This window comes from Halichoerus grypus, chromosome 1 (assembly GCF_964656455.1).
Source record: "Halichoerus grypus chromosome 1, mHalGry1.hap1.1, whole genome shotgun sequence".
NCBI lineage: Eukaryota > Metazoa > Chordata > Mammalia > Carnivora > Phocidae > Halichoerus > Halichoerus grypus.
Window position 1 is genome coordinate 81,150,354 of NC_135712.1, and position 17,563 is coordinate 81,167,916.

The 17,563-nt window shown below is 53.3% G+C and overlaps 1 protein-coding gene across 4 annotated transcripts; it reads right to left on the reverse strand.

The window, feature by feature from the left end:
• Window positions 1-986: 986 nt before the first annotated feature.
• Window positions 987-15,449, reverse strand: ECE2 (endothelin converting enzyme 2). 4 transcript variants are annotated; one of them, XM_036122468.2, is made up of 20 exons: window positions 15,309-15,449; window positions 15,080-15,202; window positions 14,226-14,312; window positions 13,743-13,878; window positions 13,306-13,521; window positions 12,720-12,844; window positions 12,470-12,616; window positions 12,241-12,306; window positions 8,444-8,632; window positions 7,605-7,747; window positions 7,107-7,221; window positions 5,636-5,746; window positions 4,578-4,676; window positions 4,396-4,473; window positions 3,745-3,848; window positions 3,426-3,536; window positions 3,233-3,300; window positions 2,885-3,075; window positions 2,663-2,758; window positions 989-1,943 (listed from the first exon to the last, which is right to left on the reverse strand). In XM_036122468.2, exons 3-20 carry the CDS (start codon window positions 14,310-14,312, stop codon window positions 1,767-1,769), a joined length of 2,259 nt encoding a protein of 752 aa, XP_035978361.1. In that variant the 5' UTR covers window positions 15,080-15,202; window positions 15,309-15,449; the 3' UTR covers window positions 989-1,766. The 4 variants fall into 4 exon arrangements, with proteins under 4 accessions (XP_077924383.1, XP_035978360.1, XP_035978363.1 ...); XM_036122467.2 differs by lacking the exons at window positions 15,080-15,202; window positions 15,309-15,449 and adding an exon at window positions 14,588-14,737 and having other exon boundaries at window positions 988-1,943; XM_078068257.1 differs by lacking the exons at window positions 12,241-12,306; window positions 15,080-15,202; window positions 15,309-15,449 and adding an exon at window positions 14,588-14,737 and having other exon boundaries at window positions 987-1,943.
• Window positions 15,450-17,563: the final 2,114 nt, after the last annotated feature.

Sequence of the window (17,563 nt, forward strand, 5' to 3'; positions counted from 1 at the left end):
CATTTTACAGATAAAGAAACTGAGGCTCAGGGAGGTAGGGAACAAGCCCAAGCTCATACAGCTATTCAGTCTTCGAGTTCAGGCCAGGCCTCTTTGACTGCAGTGAAGTGCTGAGGGTTAGATCTGTAAAATGGAAACTAGAGCACTTACAAAATATGGTTGCTAGGAGGATCAGATGAGCTCGTGAAGGTGAACCTGCCAGTAGAAGAACCATCTAAGGGAAGGAACCGTCTTACTCATCTTTGCATCACCAGTGCCTGGCACGCTGTTGGTAATCAATACATTTTTTTTTTAAATCCATGAATGCATAAATGAATGAATGAATGAATAAAAAAAAATGAGCCACCTAGCAGAGGTGCCTGGAACACACGGGATATTGAATAAATGCTCCTGTCCCTCCCTTGCTCTGGAGGGTGGCAGGCAGTCTCTGTGCCTGGCACTTGGTAGGCCTTGATGAGTATGTGTGGTGGGGTAAGTGACTCTCAGGGGTACTGGGCATTCAAGGCCATGGGGAAATGCATGTCTTCTCAGCCAGAAGCAGGGGCGTGTGCTCTGAGCCACAGGTAATGGCAGGCCGCCTTGGCCAGGGCTTCCCTCCGTTGCAGGGTAAGGGCCACCCATCTTCCAAGCTGACCTTGGCCCACTATTAGCCAGGCTCAGTGTTAGGCCTGGCTGCATGCACCAGTGGAGGGCAGAGGCAAATCCTTCCAGCTGTAGATCAGCCAGTGATGGGGATATGACCACAAGGAGGTACTCCACCCAGGCCAACTCAACTTCATTCCATTCTTCCATCCTGCCTCTCCTTCTCTGTCTCCTTGAGGCTTCACATCTCAGTCCCGTGTCTGGTGACTGAGTAAATGAGTATCTAGAAGAGTGCCTGGCATAGAGTAGGTGCTCAATAAATATTGGTGGAATGAGTGAATGAATCAACGAAAACAGGACTGAAGGAAGAGACAGGCTGACTGAGGTGTGTCTATTTATTGGCATAGGGTCCTACAGGGCCAAGACCCCTCCCTCCCCACCCTCTTCCCTGTAAAAATAAACTCTGTCCTTCTCTCTCCCTGCTCTATCTGCTTTTCTGCTTGGGCCAGGGAGGACCAGTACAGCCCCTATGACTTATGCCCCAAGACACAGGAACCAGCATCCCCTTTACATACACACCATACATAGTTCCCCTCTGAGCCCAGGGAAACTGGGAGGCAGCAGGTGGGCTTGTAAAGGCCCTCAGGCTTCCACTAGGAGCTGAGCACAGCTGGTCTGTCGGTGAGGGTTGGCAGCAGTATTGGGAGAAGCAGCATAAGGAACATGGGTTGGGGGGTAGCCCCTGAGAGTGGAGCTGAAAGTGGCTGGGTCCACTCCCAAGTGGGCACTGAGTGGGCCTCGGAGAGAAGTATGGGAGGCACACCACCCAGGCCCTGCGTGGTCCGAGTGCGGCAGGCACAGCAGGCCCCGAGGCCACCAAGTCAAGTGATCTTAGGACTAGAAGAGGCAGACTCCTTTCTGTGGGAGCTGATGCCTGCCTCCCCCCCAGGCCTCTTCCAGGCAGGGTGACATGGAAGGATGTCACAGTGAATGGTGGGGGCTCTGCTGGAGGCAGGGGGTACCCCCAAAGCAGAGGCACAATGTGGTGTTTGAGGGAGGACCGGGACTCATGTCACCTGTGGTATGGAGGGCATTTGCCTTCTCTAAACCTGGAGCAAACAGCCTTGCTGGGCAAGCTGCCCCAGGTCCTGGCAACAGCGAGCTATTTCTCCCCAGCCCCAGGTCTACCACACCTCACACAGCTGCCCTGGGTTCATGGGGGAGCCGACGGGGCAGCCGAAGTGCCGCAGGAAGTCACGGGAGTTGGAGAGAGTGCCCAGCACGCGGAAGCGGGCAGGGCTGTGGGGGTCGGTCACCAGCCCCTCGTGAGAGCTCTCGGGTGTGCGGACTGAGCACCACACCTGCGGGCCAGGACAGACATGGGGACATATGGTGTCTAGTGCAGGCAGGGCCCACAGACTGGGCTGCAGCAGAGCCCTCCTGGGGACACAAACCACCACTACCCCAGCCCCTCCACTCAAGAGGCCTCCAGGACACGGCCAGCTTCTCAGCTACAACCCCTTGCTCTCAGCAGCAAGGGAGGGAAACGTGCCCTCCCTCTCAAATTCCTTGAAGGCCTTTCAAAGCTGCCCTGGACACTGGGTTGCCAAGGATGGATGCATCTGAGGGGAAGAAGCACGCCCCCCAGAGGCTGCCTGGGGTAGTGCAAAGTGCCTTGAAGAGACCCTACCTGAGTCCTTGCTCTGCCACTTAACTTTATTCCTGGGTAGCCCTGGATGGACCACTTTGTCCGCAAGCTTTAGTTGCCTCCTCCAAAGCCACCTCACAGGAATGTGGTGGGGATCAATCCTGTACCCTACCCTCTGCCCCTCAAGCAGGGCAGCCCTCCCCTTTGGGATCTACAAAAGCCTCCCGAAGAGTTGTCCTTCCTCGGGCCTCCTGGCATGCTTCATGAGCCCCCACTGAGAAGCTCTGGGCACCAGACCTTCCCAGACCACCTTCCACACCCCACCTTCAGCCCCATTTCCCAGTCCCTTTCCTGCATGCCCCAGACATCTAACAACATGCCCAGGAGGGAGTGGGAGAGGGGCAGGCCCCAGATCTCCTAGGAGGGCAATACCTGGGCAAATCCCACAAAGAAGAGCTGGTGATTGGTGAGCCCCACAGCTGGCAACTGCTGTTCCTCCCCGTGCTTTCTCAGCCACGCTTTGTAAGCCTGGGGTCAGGCACAGGGGCGGCAAGTCCGTCAGGGCTTGCCCACCACCTCCACCCACTGCCCAGCCCCCCCCATCCCCCCCGGGCAGGTGGGCCTCAGCCACCGGAGGCCGGCCAGGCCACTCACATTATAGGCAGCCTTAAGCCCCCCGTTGTCAGCGATGTTCTCCCCCAGCGTCTGGCGGCCGTTGAGCCTCTCCCCGTTGACCTGGTACTGGCTGTACTGTTCCTCCATGCAGGCCGTGTGGTTCTGGAAGGCCGCCAGGGACTCGTTCTGCCACCAGGGCCGCAGGTTCCCTTCCTTGTCATATTCGCGCCCTGAGGAGAACTAACCTTTGCGCCTCGCCGAGACTAGAGAAGCCTTCCACCAGCAGACTCCAGGCTCCCGGGGGGCCTGCTCCCAATATTCCAAGGCCTTGCAAGAACCACTGGGAATTCTAAGCTGAAGGGGGCAACTAACTCCAGGGGCCTCTACCTTGGTCATCAAAGGCATGTGTCAACTCATGGCCCATCACCACGCCGATGCCACCAAAGTTCAGGGCCCTGGTGGGTGAGGAATGCTGCATGAGGACATGGTGGGGGAACTTCTGGACCCCACCTCCAGCCCCGTGCCCGGCTTCTCCACAGGCCCAGGCCCCAGCACCCAGCCCCTCCTGCCTCAGACACACTTGGGGTGGTTACGGGTGTAGAAGGGGGCCTGCAGAATGCCGGCAGGGAAGACGATTTCATTCTTGGTTGGAAGGTAGTAGGCATTCACTGTCTGGGGGGTCATGCTCCACCTGGGAGAGCAAGAGGGAGAGGCTGAGGCTCCTGAGTCTCCTGACGCCCCTCCCAGCCCAGCAGCCCTGACCTACCTCCTGCAAAGACCTACCTCCTGCAAAGACCTTGTGCTTCTGGTTTGAGATGTCTTGCCACCCCCTTCCCCAGCCCTGGAACTCTCCCCTACCTCTCCTGCTGCCCCAAGTGTCTACAGCCCCCCATTCTCACTGGTCCCGGCTGGGAGGCTTGCGGAGCTGGTCAGCCATCACCTTAGCAGAGAAATTGTACAAATTCAACATGTTCTGGAAGAAGGAATCTTCAGAGACTTCATACTATGGGAGTGGTGGGAAGCAGAAAGCAAGCAAGACAACATGTTGGAGAGAGAATAGTCCCGGTTTGGCTACTAATTAGCACCTCTCTGAGCCTCAGTTTTCCTCAATGGCAAAATAAGAGTAAAATATTTAGGAAATAATAAGTGCCAATACTTAAAAGAGTATTTATGTTGCTGGTGCTTTATTGTTTTACATGCGGCCTCCTTCTTTTCTCACAACAACCCTATGAGGTTGGTGCCAATAGGATCCCCGTTTTACAAATGAAGACACTCAGGCCCAGAGAGATTATATAACTTGTCCCAGGTTACACAGGTAGGTAGGAATAGAACCAGGATTTGTGAACACTGCATTCTACTGCTGCCTAGCCTGCAGCCTGGCACAGAGCCAGCACGTGAACAGCGTCCATTGCCCGCACTTGCCTCTGAAAGGAACCAACAGGCACCTCCTTCCCTTCCAGGGCTTGAGCCCCAATTACTGACGGAGAATAGAGCCCTGCCTCCCACCACCTCAGGGATAAAGTTCAGCACTGGTGAGCCCAGGTACTCACCCCATCATAGACATCATCCAGCTCTTTGGGCTCCAGGATGAAGTCCGGGAAACCAATCATATCATAGATAGCGTCTGCCTGAAGAGACCAGGTTAAGAGTTTCTCTCCCCAGGCTCCCCCCCAAAAAACTGTATCCTCCATCTCCACCTGAAGATGGCACCCCAACCCTGGCCACGGCTCACTTTCTCCTTGGCTGCCTGGCGGGTCTTCTCATCCATCCAAACCAGCTGCCCCAGGGCCTCCTCAAAGGCGGTCCGGATCTCGCTGATCATCCCCTCAGCCTAGAAGGAAGGGGGCGTAAGTTGGCCTCCCGCTGCACTGATGCATTCCATCCCCCGCCGCCCCCCCCAGTCCACCCCAGTGCCCCATCCCTGTCCTTCCAGGGGAGCGTGTGGGAGGGCCCCCAGACTCGAAGTAAAGCTGAGCATCTTGGGAAGATGAGAAGGAAACACCATTTGTGAAGATACTGAGATGGTGGGTGGCTTTTTCTCTAATTAATAAAAAAATTTAACTGACAATAAGTTAGTTGAATTAATATAATTTAATATAGTGCGTTGATTTTTATCTGATTATGGAAGGAAGGCATTAATAGCAGAAAATTTGGGAAATTGAGAAGAGGCGAAGAAGGAAACAGACCACTTATAATCCCATCACTCAGAGATAACTCCTTTTAACATTTTGATTATCTACTTTGAGAGTCTGTCCCTGCCCTGAGGTACATATATAACATGTAATTATGTTGTGCAACATACAATGGTAGAAACATTAGATTGGCAACAGACCTATCCACAGAGACCTGGTATCTTGTAAACTACTCTTTTTTTTTCACTTAACAATATATCATGAGTTTTAGGCTGCCTCATAATCCACCCTAACCATAATCGTTCTTCCAGTCCCTATGATTAGACATTTCGGCTGTTTTCATTTCCGCCTATTATAAACCACACTGCAAGAAACATCCTTGCAGATAATACTTTAAGCACACTCATTATCATCTCCCAATAAATAAATATTATTTTCCTAACTCTATAGGCAACATAAACTCATTATAGAACATTTGGAAAACACAGAGAACTTTAAAAGACAAAAAGAACCCCTCCTAATCCTACCACCCAAAGTAATTACTGTTCATTTACTGATGAATTTCCATTCAGTCCCCCCCCCCCCAGGTACACACATGAATGAATAGTGGATTTGAACTAACACAAGAACACTAGTTAGAAGAACCTCGAAGACTCACAATTTCCTTGCTTTGCCGGTCGAACGTGGCCTTCACAAAGAGGGAGCCCAAAGCGAAGCCAAGCGCATCATCTGTGTTGGAGATGCAGGTCTGCCACCTTGGCATGCAGGACTGTAAGGGACAAAGAGCCAGGCCTCCCAGAGATGGCTCTGTTCTCCAGTCTGAGGGCCCTTCTCTTCTCTGTCTCTGGAGCCAGCCCTCTCGGCTCTGAGCAATGGCAGCCTGGGCTTGGGGCGCTGCCATCTCTCCCTCAGACTCCAGGGAAAACAAAGGGCAGAACTGAAAAGTGTGTCAACTCCCGCAGCAAAACCTCAGGAGGAACATGTGTGCTGCCCACTCTGCGCTCAGTACTCTCCTCCTCTTAAGTGTCTAAGGGGCCCACTGGGGGCCAGAAGTTTCTTTGCTCAGCTCCATATCCCAGTCTTATAACCAGTTAGTCCCCCATGCCAGAAACCCGCAAGTCACCAGCTTCCTCCATCTCCCTACACCTACATTCAATCTATCACCAGTGTCTACTACCCCGACTTCTTGGTCCTCTCCCCTATCCACCCTTTTGCCACTTCCCTGCCCGACAACACTATCATCTCTGGCCCAAAGATTGCAGTCACCTCCTAACTAGACGCTCTGGCTCCACTCATCCCCCTCCCATGTCCCTCCCCTCCATCTTCCATTTAGCTGCCAGAAAGATCATCCAATACATAAATCTAACTGGATCATTCTGCTTAAAATCATCCCATGGTTCCCCATTGCTGAAAGAATCAAGGCCTGACTTCTTACCAAGCATTTGGGTCCCTTCATGGCCTGCCCCAGGCCGACCTCACTGCCCTCAGCCTCTAAGTCGGCCTGTTCCCAAGCTCATGACAGAGCACATGCAAGCCCGTGATGTTCCTGGCCTCTGGGAATTTGCACCTGCTATTCTTTCTGCCTAGAATGCCCTTCTCCCTTGCTCCCTTGGTGAACTAATTCTTCAAATGTCACCTCTTCATAAAGGACTGTCCTGATGCCTCCCCCTCCCCCGGGTAGGATGTGCTATCCCTTCTTCTGTTCTGTAGCACAAAGGTCTTTCACACAATGTGAGCCCTCATCACCCTAAAATACAATGTTTGTTTACATGTCCATGTCCCTCACTTCATGGGGCATCTTGAAACTAAGAACTACGTTTATCCCTCTTCTTAAGCATCACCATCAAAGCTGAGTGCCTCTGCGTACAATGCACTGGCGCTTCACTTACATCAGCTCAGTCCTCAAGACAACCCTGCAAGCTATTCCTATTTCACACACCAGGAAACGGAGAGACCGGGTGACATGCCCAACCAAGGTCCCGTAGGCCAAAAAATGAAGGCGTTGGGATGGCAACCCAGGTCATCTTGATGCCTATGCCTACGCTCCACGCTCTACCATGAGGCCATGGTGCCTGACACACAGGCGCATTAGGCTGGACTGGAAGGTGGGGCAGAGTCAGAAATCCCACCTTCTTGGTGCCATAGAGGGTCTCCAGCAGTTTCTCCTGTGCAGACTCAAAGCGGTGGTCCAGGCTCGAGGTTGTCTTCTGCACCAGGTTCCAAATCAGGTAATTGTTCAGGATGCTGGCATCCAGACCAGAACGTAAGGAAAGGGCAGGTGCGGTACCATTTCCACCCCAAATCTGCTCCACGAATGTGCAGGCAACAGAAGTCCTGAGAGGCATATGTAGGAGCTGTCCCAGAATCCCTCTGTCTCACCCTGGGACCACACACCTGCCTGCAGAAGTCAGCCTGGAGCAAGGTGTGGGAATAAAGAGTGTAAATGGGCCCCCTGAAGCCCCAGCCTAGGGGAACGGCCTGCAGACATTCTCTTTTGATGTCTGGAAGGTCCAAGGCCTTGTCAAATGCTGCTCTGTGTCTGGCTGCGTCAGACCCCATGCCCAGTCCCTGCGTGGACCTGCGTGGAGCTCTGAGCCCCACCTCCCACACTTTGGGCTCTTCCCAACCTTGGCTCTGTGTGCTTGATGAGCTCTGACACCTGCTGCAAATAATCCGTCCCATACACCACCACGGGCTCAGAGTCCCCCAGCTCCAGCGGTGACAGCAAGAAAGACAGAAACTCCAGCCAATCTATGGAGGGCGCCAGGGCCTACAACCAAAAAGAAAAAAAAAAAATCTCAAGCCTCCTTGCCTGTCCTCCCGGCTGCCAGCAGGCCCCTCCCCCACTGATATGCCAGAGCCCGGGAACACTTCCCATTGCCATGGCAACATCTAGTAGCTGCTTGGTAGCCCCTTCCTGCAATAAACCTTTTTCCAGGCCCAAGTGCTCCTCAATCTGGGAGCCCCATCACTTATTATACAAGAAAAACCACCCTATATAATATTCAGCTAGGGCACATTCAAATATTTTCACAACAGTTGATAAAATCCAACTCCCTTGACACCATCCAGGGTCCCTACATAACTGGTCTCTCCTTCAGAACTCCCCACCCCCTTACCCAGCCTCTCCATCATCCAACTGAAGGGTTGGTTCCTGGCACAGTAAGGACCCTCCAGGAGATGCTTCCAAATTTCTTTTGATTGTTTTGCGGACATCTTGTACAAACTGTTATAGATTTTTACCATAATCCCTCTGTGCATTCCCTAGGCAACATGAAAGGGGACCAGGGGATGGCCTAGTGAGAGGTGACCTAAACCGGATAGTAACAGAGCGGCTGGGAAGCTCTCAGGAAAGCAAGCAAATGCGGAAAGGCCTGGCTGCCGCAGGAAGGCAGCAGGAAGGAGGGCGGGGAGGTCTGCTCCAGGGGCTGGGCCCTGCCGGCTGACTGCGCCCCGCCTGCCCCACCTGCAGCTCCACGATGCTCAGCTTATGGTAGATCTTCTCCTCGTCCCGCCTCTGGTCCTGGGGCACCGTGATGCTGGCCAGCCGCACCTCCAGCTCTAGCACCTGCCGCATCTGCTCCCGTGTGGAGGCGGGCCGCCCGCCCAGCAACATCCCCAGGTCCTCCATGTAGTCCAGGTAGGCGGTGAGGACCTGGCAAGGCCCGGAGTCATCCTGGGAGCCCAGCAACAGGTCCTGCCCAAGGCTGAGAGGGTCTGTTCTGGCCCCTGGCTCTACTTACCACCTCCTCTGCTGACCCTCCTCTCAGAAGCTTTCTTGGACAGTCCTGTTCTGTTTCTGTTATACTGCTTACCACCGTCTGCTAGGATCTTGTTTATTTATTTGTGTACTTACTTATCATCTATTTCCCCAAAGAGAAGGTAAGTTCAGGAGAGCACTGCTGCAAGTTACAGCAGCTTATTCACCCCTCCACCCCTAGGGCCTAGAACGGGGCCTAGCACAGAACAGGTGTCCCGTAAATATTTGTCCGGTGGATGGACCTGCTTCCCGCATTGCTCTGCCTTCTCATTTCCTAAGGCCCTTCTATTTTTTTCAGCACATCGATGACCACATGCCTTCACTTAACAGCTGAGTGGACCCCACAGGGAATTTGGTCCATAGCAGCTTTAATGGCCTTCCATCTCCCATCCAGCCAGGCCTCAACCTTGTTGCTTTCTCAGCTCCCTTCTAGTCTCCAAGTGGGAGAAAGGTGCAGAAGAGAAATACTTAATGACCACATGTATACACATGTATCAGACTTTGCTGGGGCCCTACAGGTAATGTATCTTTCTTCCCTCTCATAGCGACTCCATCAAGTGGGTATAAGTCCCACTTTACAGATGAGGAAACGCGCTTGAGAAGGTTACATGACCTGACTCCTGCCACAAACCAGCAGGTGGCAGAGTCCGCGTGTGGCTCAGGCCTGGCAGTTCCGGCCCTGGCCCCAGCACTACGTGGGCCCCGTGTGAACTCCTGCTGCTTCGGCACCTGCCGGCACTCCAGCTCAGGTGACGGAGGGGCTGTTTGTCTCTGTTCTCCACCGTAGCCTTCGGCTCTAACATAGCATCTGGCACATAGTAGGTGCTCGATAAATATTTGTTGAATGAAGGGATGAGAATCTGCAAGCAGACTCTCAGCACTGCTCAGCACCAGCTCCCTGGGGCCCTCCTCCCAGGGGCCACTACTCACTCTGCCCCTCAAGCCCCACCCTGGGCTCCCTTGATCGCCGAAAGCCATTTCCTCTTCTACTCAATTGAAAAGTTCCAGATCCCTTAACATCCATTCCCTGTACTTCAAAATTTCTTTCTCCCACCTCTCCTCTTCCTTGCTGCCCTCTGATAGGAGTCAGAGAAAGAGATTTGAGGGCCAGTCCCAGTCATCCCAGCTCCCGAGGGGTTGGTTGGCTCAACCAGTCATCCTGACCGTGCCCTGCCGCCACCCACCTCACTTATCCCTTTTTCTCCCTGCCTTTAGCTGAAGACTTACACTGAGACTTTCCTGAACCCTGTTTTACTTCTCAGTTCTTCTCCTATGTGAACCTTTTATGCTGCAGCTTCCCTTAGATGCTGGCCCAGACTTCCTGCCTGAGACAACCAGCAACACACAGAGCTGAACTGAAGCTTTCTCCTGCCAATTCCCAATTGTTGAACCATGTGGTTCTCTCCGGCATTCTCAAAATTCTCTCCTCTCAAAATTATCTCCTGACTCAGGTGATGTTAAACCACACACCTGTTTGTGCCCCTCTTTTTCCATTTCTTTTGGGATAAATGCTAAATCTGATCCACGGTGTCCATGCATAATATGAATCTACATCCCTGCCCCGAAGGACTTGGCCCCCCACCCCCACCCCACTCCCCTCTCTGGTCCATCAATGGCTTATATGCCCTCCCACTTCAGAGTCTTTGCATACGCTCTTCCCTTTGCCTGAACCCTCTCCCTTCATGGCAGCCTGCCCTTATCCCTGGACGAGGCTGGTCCCCTGTGACACTCAGTCTGGGAATGCCGCGCTGCCCGTCTGTGACAGTCCCAGCAACTGCGCACAGGATACACCGAGCTGCTTCATGGCTTCTCCCCCACTTAGAGGGCAAAGGCACTGTCTTGTTTACCACATGCCTGGAGGAGGGTCTGGCTGAGAAATGCTCAGTGTTTGAGAACCAAAGAAAGGGCAAATGAGTCTCCCGGTAGTGTTACTCCACAGCAGCCTACCTCGCTGGCTCTCTTCCTCCCACTGCCCTTAAAAGGCAAGAATCTGCTTCTTTCCCCTCTGTATTCTTCTCCTGCCTCTCACTTCTCCCGAGCCTTTGTCTACATTTTTAAGGAGATGCCCCACAAGCCCTCGGCTCCCTCCAGCCTCGTCCTCTCTCTGGGACTTCACTCAGCTTCCACAGTTGCCTGCTGACCTCCCCAGATAGACGGTACCCGGGCTGCTCACAATCACACATCTAAAATGAGTGGCTCCCACTCCCTGAGTGTCTGCATAAGCTTGTGTACCCCCTTTCCCAGATAGATACCATAGGAGGTAAATGCTATGATCCCCGTTTTACAGATGAAGAAACAGCTTCACCTTGCACCAAGCCACAGGGCTGGAATCTAAATCAAGGTCTGACCCCAGAGTCTGCCCTTTTCCTGTGACGTCACACTGTCTCCTCTTCCCCACTGTGCTCTGAGCCGATTCTTCCTCCAGGCACCCCTGGTTCTCCAAGGACTCCTCCATTCCACCATCACTCAGGCTTTCAGCCTCCTCTGTCTTTATCTCTTCCTCCTACTCCTCTCTTTGAACACCCAGTCACCCGCAATTCATGATTTGCACTTGGTTATGTCTCTTGCATCCTCCCCTTCCTAATATTCCCTCTGCCACTTCCCACATTTGGGCCCTTACAGACTCAGAGCCTAGAGTACTACTGCCTTAACTCATCTCCAGACTCCCTCTCTTGCATCTACTTGTCACATCTACTTGTCACTCCAGGCTCCCTCTCTTGCATCTACAAGCACTGCTTACTGGGTTGCTCCCTTCCTGCTCTGGAGCATGCAACAGTTCTCAGAGGCCTATACAATAAAACTCAGTGTTTTATTGTATAGGATTCCAGGTCCCCTCCACAACTCGTTCCTACCCACCTGTCCAGCCTGTCATCTGCTTGGAGCTCTACATTTTGCCAAACTGGACCCCTTCTCGTGGTCCAAACATGCCTTAGCTCTGTCTTTCTTCAAGACTTTGTTTAAACTCTTCTCATTACCCAGCATGCCCTCACCCACTCTTAGATATTCTACGTGGCCCGGCTCAGATGCAATCTCATTAGGAAACCTCTGACTACCTGAGTCTCTCCTGAAGCCTAGAGACCCCCTTTTGAGCCCGTTCTCAGCTGTCTAGGTCCATGAAGCCATCTACACTGCAAGCTTTGTGTGGCAGTGGCTCTGGGGGGACATCTCAGAATTCCCCCATTGCACCTGGCACACGGCAGGGGCCTATAAAATGTGGTCCTAGAAGAATAAGGGGAAGGAAGGAAAGAAGGGGAGAAGGAATGGAAGGGAAGGAGAAAAGGAGGGAGGGAAAGAGAGAAGGGTGAGAAGGAAGGCTGGGAGGGAGGGAGGGAGGAAATGAGGGAAGAGTGAAGAGATAAAGAAGGAAGGAAGGGTAGTTGGTTCACTAGGTGACAGGACAGGCTCACCTTGCCCACTATGACCCTGGGCAAAGGGAAAAGTAAACAAGCATCAGCCCAGCTCAATAGAGGGGTGGGGTTGGGTGTTCTGAGGATGCTTCTTACTTTCTCATTGGCGGTCCTGTTTAGGTAGTAATCTCGAGAGGGGAGAAAGAGCCCAGATTGGTCCACCTGCAATAGCAAGTCACGGGAGTGAGCCTTCCCCCAACACACACCTGGTCTCTTGTACAGGGGTGGGGGATGGAGCCACCCCAGCCTGCCTGTCATAGGGGAGGAGAGTCTGGGCTCAGCAAATGGTCCATAAGTTCCCCCCAACCCTTCTCCAGACTGGTACCTGGATAACATTGCTGTTAGAACTCTTGGAGTCGGCACTGACGTAGACAGTGAAGAAGGGGGTGGCCCTGTAGGTCCCTGCTACTGCCTTCAGCACTTCCATGAAGTTGTCCTGGTCCCAGGGCCCCGTAATGTTCCAACCACCAATCTGAGTAGAGACCATAGTGGAAATTATAGCACAGGGACCCCCAAAGCTTTCTGGGGCCACATCCTCTCCCAAGACCTATCCTGACCTCCCCCAGGGGTCCTACCTTGTCAATGAGGTCTCGCAGCGGCTGGGCTCCCAGTTCCTCAATGCGCTCCACCTGCAGGCAGGATAGGTAGAAACGCTGTGTCTTCCGCTCAGCTTCGCTGCTGGAGTTGAAGGTGGTGTTTTCTGTGGGGTAGGACACAGGTCCAGTTGGCAACTAGGCTAACTGCTGAGAGGGGTCCTGGGCCCTTGCTTGGTCCTTCTCCTTGCCTTGTGAAGGCGCAGTCCTCTTAAAGTAGACCCAGGAAGACTGTCTGAAACAGGAAAGAGTGACTTCCTCTCCCCTGTCCATGGAAACCCTCAAAGATCTCTAAACACCACAGACTTCCTGGTGCCTACCACACCTCAGCAGTGATCCAAACAGAGTGCAGAGGACAGTCCCTTCTTTATATACTCAGAGGTCTGTCCCCTCAAACCCATCTCCACCTCTCAGGATCCCCCTGCTCTCTGCATCCCCCACCCGAGGAGAGTTTGCAGTCATCCACTTATTCATTCAGTCACAGACATTTATTGAGTACCTAAATGCAAAGCCCTATACCAGGTGTGAGTTTTACTTGGCACAATGCCTCCCCGACAGCCCCACTCACCAAGCAGGTGCTTCAGTATGGCCTGGTTCTGGTCCCAGAGGCTGTTGAAGGTGTTCCAGCGAGAACGCCCATCAGGCAGAGGATTTCTCTGAATCCAGCCTCCACAGGAAAACTGGTAAAAGTCCTCACAGGGACTCACCCCACGGTCCAGAGACTCCAGGATTTTTCCAGCCACTCGAATGCAGGCCTCTGTGAGGCAGGTGCTATGGGATGGGTCTGCGGCAGGGAACATGGTGGGGGTGGGGGTAGGGGACTGTCAGTGAGTCTGGGAAAGGCAAATGCTTTGGGAAGGGCCATGACAACAAGAAGGTTGGGAGGAGAGAGAAAAGCTGGGGGAAGACTGGCCTGACCAGAAAAAACCTTAGTGGCCCTTGAGCCCCCAGACACCCCCACCCCCACAGCTAGGAGGGCTGGTGACAGGTGTGGGCCCACCCTACCTTTGTGGTACTGGACCCCCAGGGCCACCAAGCAGCCCAGGAGCAGCGCAGCCAGCAGCAGAGAGACAGCTGCTAAGACCAGCTCCAGTGGGGTGTGGGAGCCCAAGAAGTCTCTTGTCCTCTTCCGGAATCCCACCTGGGGAACACAGGGTGCCAGTGAGCTAGCAAGCTGCCGGTGGGAATCCAAGATCACAGAAGTCCTCCCAAAGGGTGAAGACACAGGCAGTTTCCAGAGCCATGGAGCAAAGACGCTAAAGGGGTTGACTTTGGGCACAGGGGCACAAGGCGGTCTGAGCTGAGTCCTGAGCCCGCTTTGTGCAACGTCATGGCTTACAGTCGCCTCACCATAGTTCTAGCGCAGAGGCCAGAGATGAAGCTGAGGTGGGGGCAGGTGACCCTCCAGGTCAGCCCAGAGCTCCTGGGTCTGCCAGGCGTCACGTCAGGGCTGGGGCCTGGCGAGAAAGGGGGAACCCCCTTGCCCACCTCCACAGCGTCCGGGGAGGCCCCGCCCTCTACGGGGGTCTCAGGTGCGTCTTCCTCCCGCAGCGTGGTCCGTTTGTATTCCACCATCTGCCAGACAGTCGGGGGCGCCAACCGAGGTCAGGCAGAGAGGGCCCTTTGCCCACGGCCCTGCCCCAGTGCCCCTGGCCTGGCCGGGCCCCCTCCTGTCCGCAGGGAGGACCCCCCCTCCTGCCGGGCTCTCCGGCCTGGGGCGCCCCCGACCCGCGCCCCCTCCGGCACGCAGACCCTTCTCGGCCAGCCCGAGCCCCTGCTGACGCCTCCTGCCCGCTCGGCCTCAACCCCTCCACGCAGTCCTCTCCCCGGAGCCCGGGGCCCCCACTCACGTTGCCGCCGCCGCCCAGCTCCTGCAGCGCGACGTTCATGGTGGAGTAGGGGCGGGCGGCACCTTAGGGCTCCCGGCGGCTGGCCCTCGCCCAGGCCGCAGCCTCGGCCCCCGGCCCGGTCCCGCCGCCGCCCGCCATCGGGCCGCTGCCGCAGCCCGTCGCTGCTCCGCCGCCGCCGCCCCCGCCGCCCCCGCCTGCCCGCGCCCCCTCCCGCCGCGGCGCCGCGCCCGGGGGTGGGGGGTAACGTGGGGGGAGGAGCGCGCCGGCCGCGGCCGCCACCCGCCCTGTGCCCGGGCGTCGCTCCGGTGCCCGCGGCCGCCCTCCGGTGACGCCCGGACCCCTGTCCTCTTCAGGATCAGCCTGCCCCCCTCCCAGCATCACCCTCTTGCAAGCCACCCATAATTTCCATGCCTTTGACCCAGGCCCAACCCCTGGTGATATTTCTTGGCCCCATTCCCCACATTGCAGGCCCTCGCCATCCCCCTTAAACACCTTCAGGAAATGATGCTTTCGGGAGGAACATCTGCCGGCAGCAGTCCACACAGCCCCTCTTCAGCCAGCGCACAAAGAGCAGCACACGGGGGTCGACCCACATACAGGCTGTCCACACGGCATCTACCCAGAGAGCACGCAGACCCAAAGTACACAGGCAGGCACTCAGCCCAACACATGGTCCACACACACGCAAGACACACACACAGTGTACCCACTGCACACTCACCTTCTGTACCTCTACGAGGCACCCGAGCCAACCCACAAACTACACTGTCCTTCTGTACATACACGCGGCCCACGCGGACAGCACGCACACATAACCCACACTCTGACTCTACTCTTCCCCGTTGCTTCCAGACTGCACTTTTACTCCCCGAGATAATCGTTGTCATCAGATCATCTCACAAAGGGAGGGTTACAGATGGTGACAAATTGGCAGGGAAAAAAACAGTCATGCACGGATATTTAAAGAAAAGACGTGCTAACACTTCTAACTTGAGGAAAGCAAACCATTTTATTTGGGAGGTTTACAAGAAAAAAAAAACTGAGCAATATTTAACTGAAAGGCAATAGTGTGGCATCTATGCATCTGCCATCTGCCTTCCATATTGTCATTCCTTAATCAGGCCTGGTGGTGTTGCAGTCGGCTGCACTGAAAGAGTGCCTAGTGGGTTTTTTTGCCACAGTTTTTTAAAAAGTGCCTCGTCCTCCTCCCTCTTCCCCCAACAGAGTACATGAGTTTGACCTGAGAAGGCTCAGAATGGTGGCAAATCCATAATCCATTTCTCGACACTCACCTCAGTCCTCAGCTTGCTGCATGAGGTTCTAATATGGGCTGCTCTTATGGCTGAGAAGGGGGGTGGATGATGAATTGATCAGGCTGAGAATGTTGGATCGCTTTCTTTGGCATTTACACACACACACACACACACACACACCGCCAATTTCATGTTCTCAAATAGGAGACAGTATAGTGTTATAGGTAGGATGAAAGATTCTGGATTCACACTCAATGTCATCACTTGTAAAATTGAAATAAGAATAGTACCCATGTCAAAAGACGGTGTCTGGCATGTAAAGGGCACTCAATGTGTGAGCTGCTATTTTTGTGTTACTGTTGTTAAAATCCTATGGATAGAAATGAGAATTTTAAGGTTGGAGGAAGGCTGTTCTATTCCCTCCAGGTAGATGGGTTCTAGGTTAATTAGGGGTTCCCTGAGCAAGAAGCTTTCACATTCAGCCATACTGGGGTCTGCAGCAGCAAGGCCTTGGAATATCCACTTGGGACAGTTTTCTGAAGTTGTTCATGTTCACTCTGATGACAATGCGGCATCACAGCACTCACCTCTTTCCCTTATCACCCCCAAAGCTGGATGAAGGGGAATGTGGCAGCAGGGGCAGTCTGGCCCATGGGAAATTCCACCATGGCATGACCATGTGAGTGTAACCAAAGATACTATGTAAGAACTTCCTGGCAACAGGCTCCTTAGAAATAGTCCTGTGGCTCCATGCCACAATGGAAATAGCAAGCTTATATAGCACTTTAGTATGTGCCAGCCACTGTTGTAAGTCCTTTACATCTAGGTTCTCTTTTACCCTCGTGGCGATTATGAAGCCATTTTACGGATGAGGAAACTGAGGCATAGAGAGACTAAGAGTCACACGGCTAGTAAGTAGCAGAGCTGGGATTCAAACCCAGGCATTCTGGCTGCTTTCTGGAGAGCACTTTGGCAACAGGAATCAAAAGGAGGATATACTTCCTCCCAACATTAGTTGCTGGTCTTCTGTCACATTTTCTCTGCAAGGGTAAGGGGAAACACATCAGTTTTCAAGCCAGACAGAACTGGACTCAAATCTGGGCTCAAATCTTGATCAGCTGTATGATCTTTACCAAGTTACTTGAAAGCTCAGACCCTTAATTTTCTTCATCTGTAAATGGGAACAGTCATCAGCGTCTCAGAGAGTTGCTGTGACAATTACATGCAACCACTTAGGAGAGAGCCTGGTACCTAGTTTTACAGTGCTCTCAGTTTCACCAGGCTTGCCCTAAATGCACATTTCCTTTCCATGTCTCTTTCCTGATTCAAATCATTTATTAGGCTCATAACTATTCCTGATTACATGTTAAATACCCTAGTATGAGAGGCTTGGAGGTTGCTCTACTCTATAATTCTATTTTCTTTTCTCTATGTTTAACACCTTTGTCTCTTTTTTCCTCTCTCATTCTATTATTTTCTTCCTCTCTATCTTTTCTGCTCTTCTTTTCATATTCCTAAAATAATCTTTCTTTTGGTCTTTTTTTTTTTTCCCTTCTAAATTGATTGTGAATTGAGAGGAAATGGACAACAGTTATATGCTAAACTTAGAAGGACAACGTAGTTGTCAAGATAACAAGACACATTAATGTCCAGTATTGACAAAGATGGGAAATATGGGCACTCTCTAGATTGTTGGTGGTTTATAAATTGATATAACTTTTTT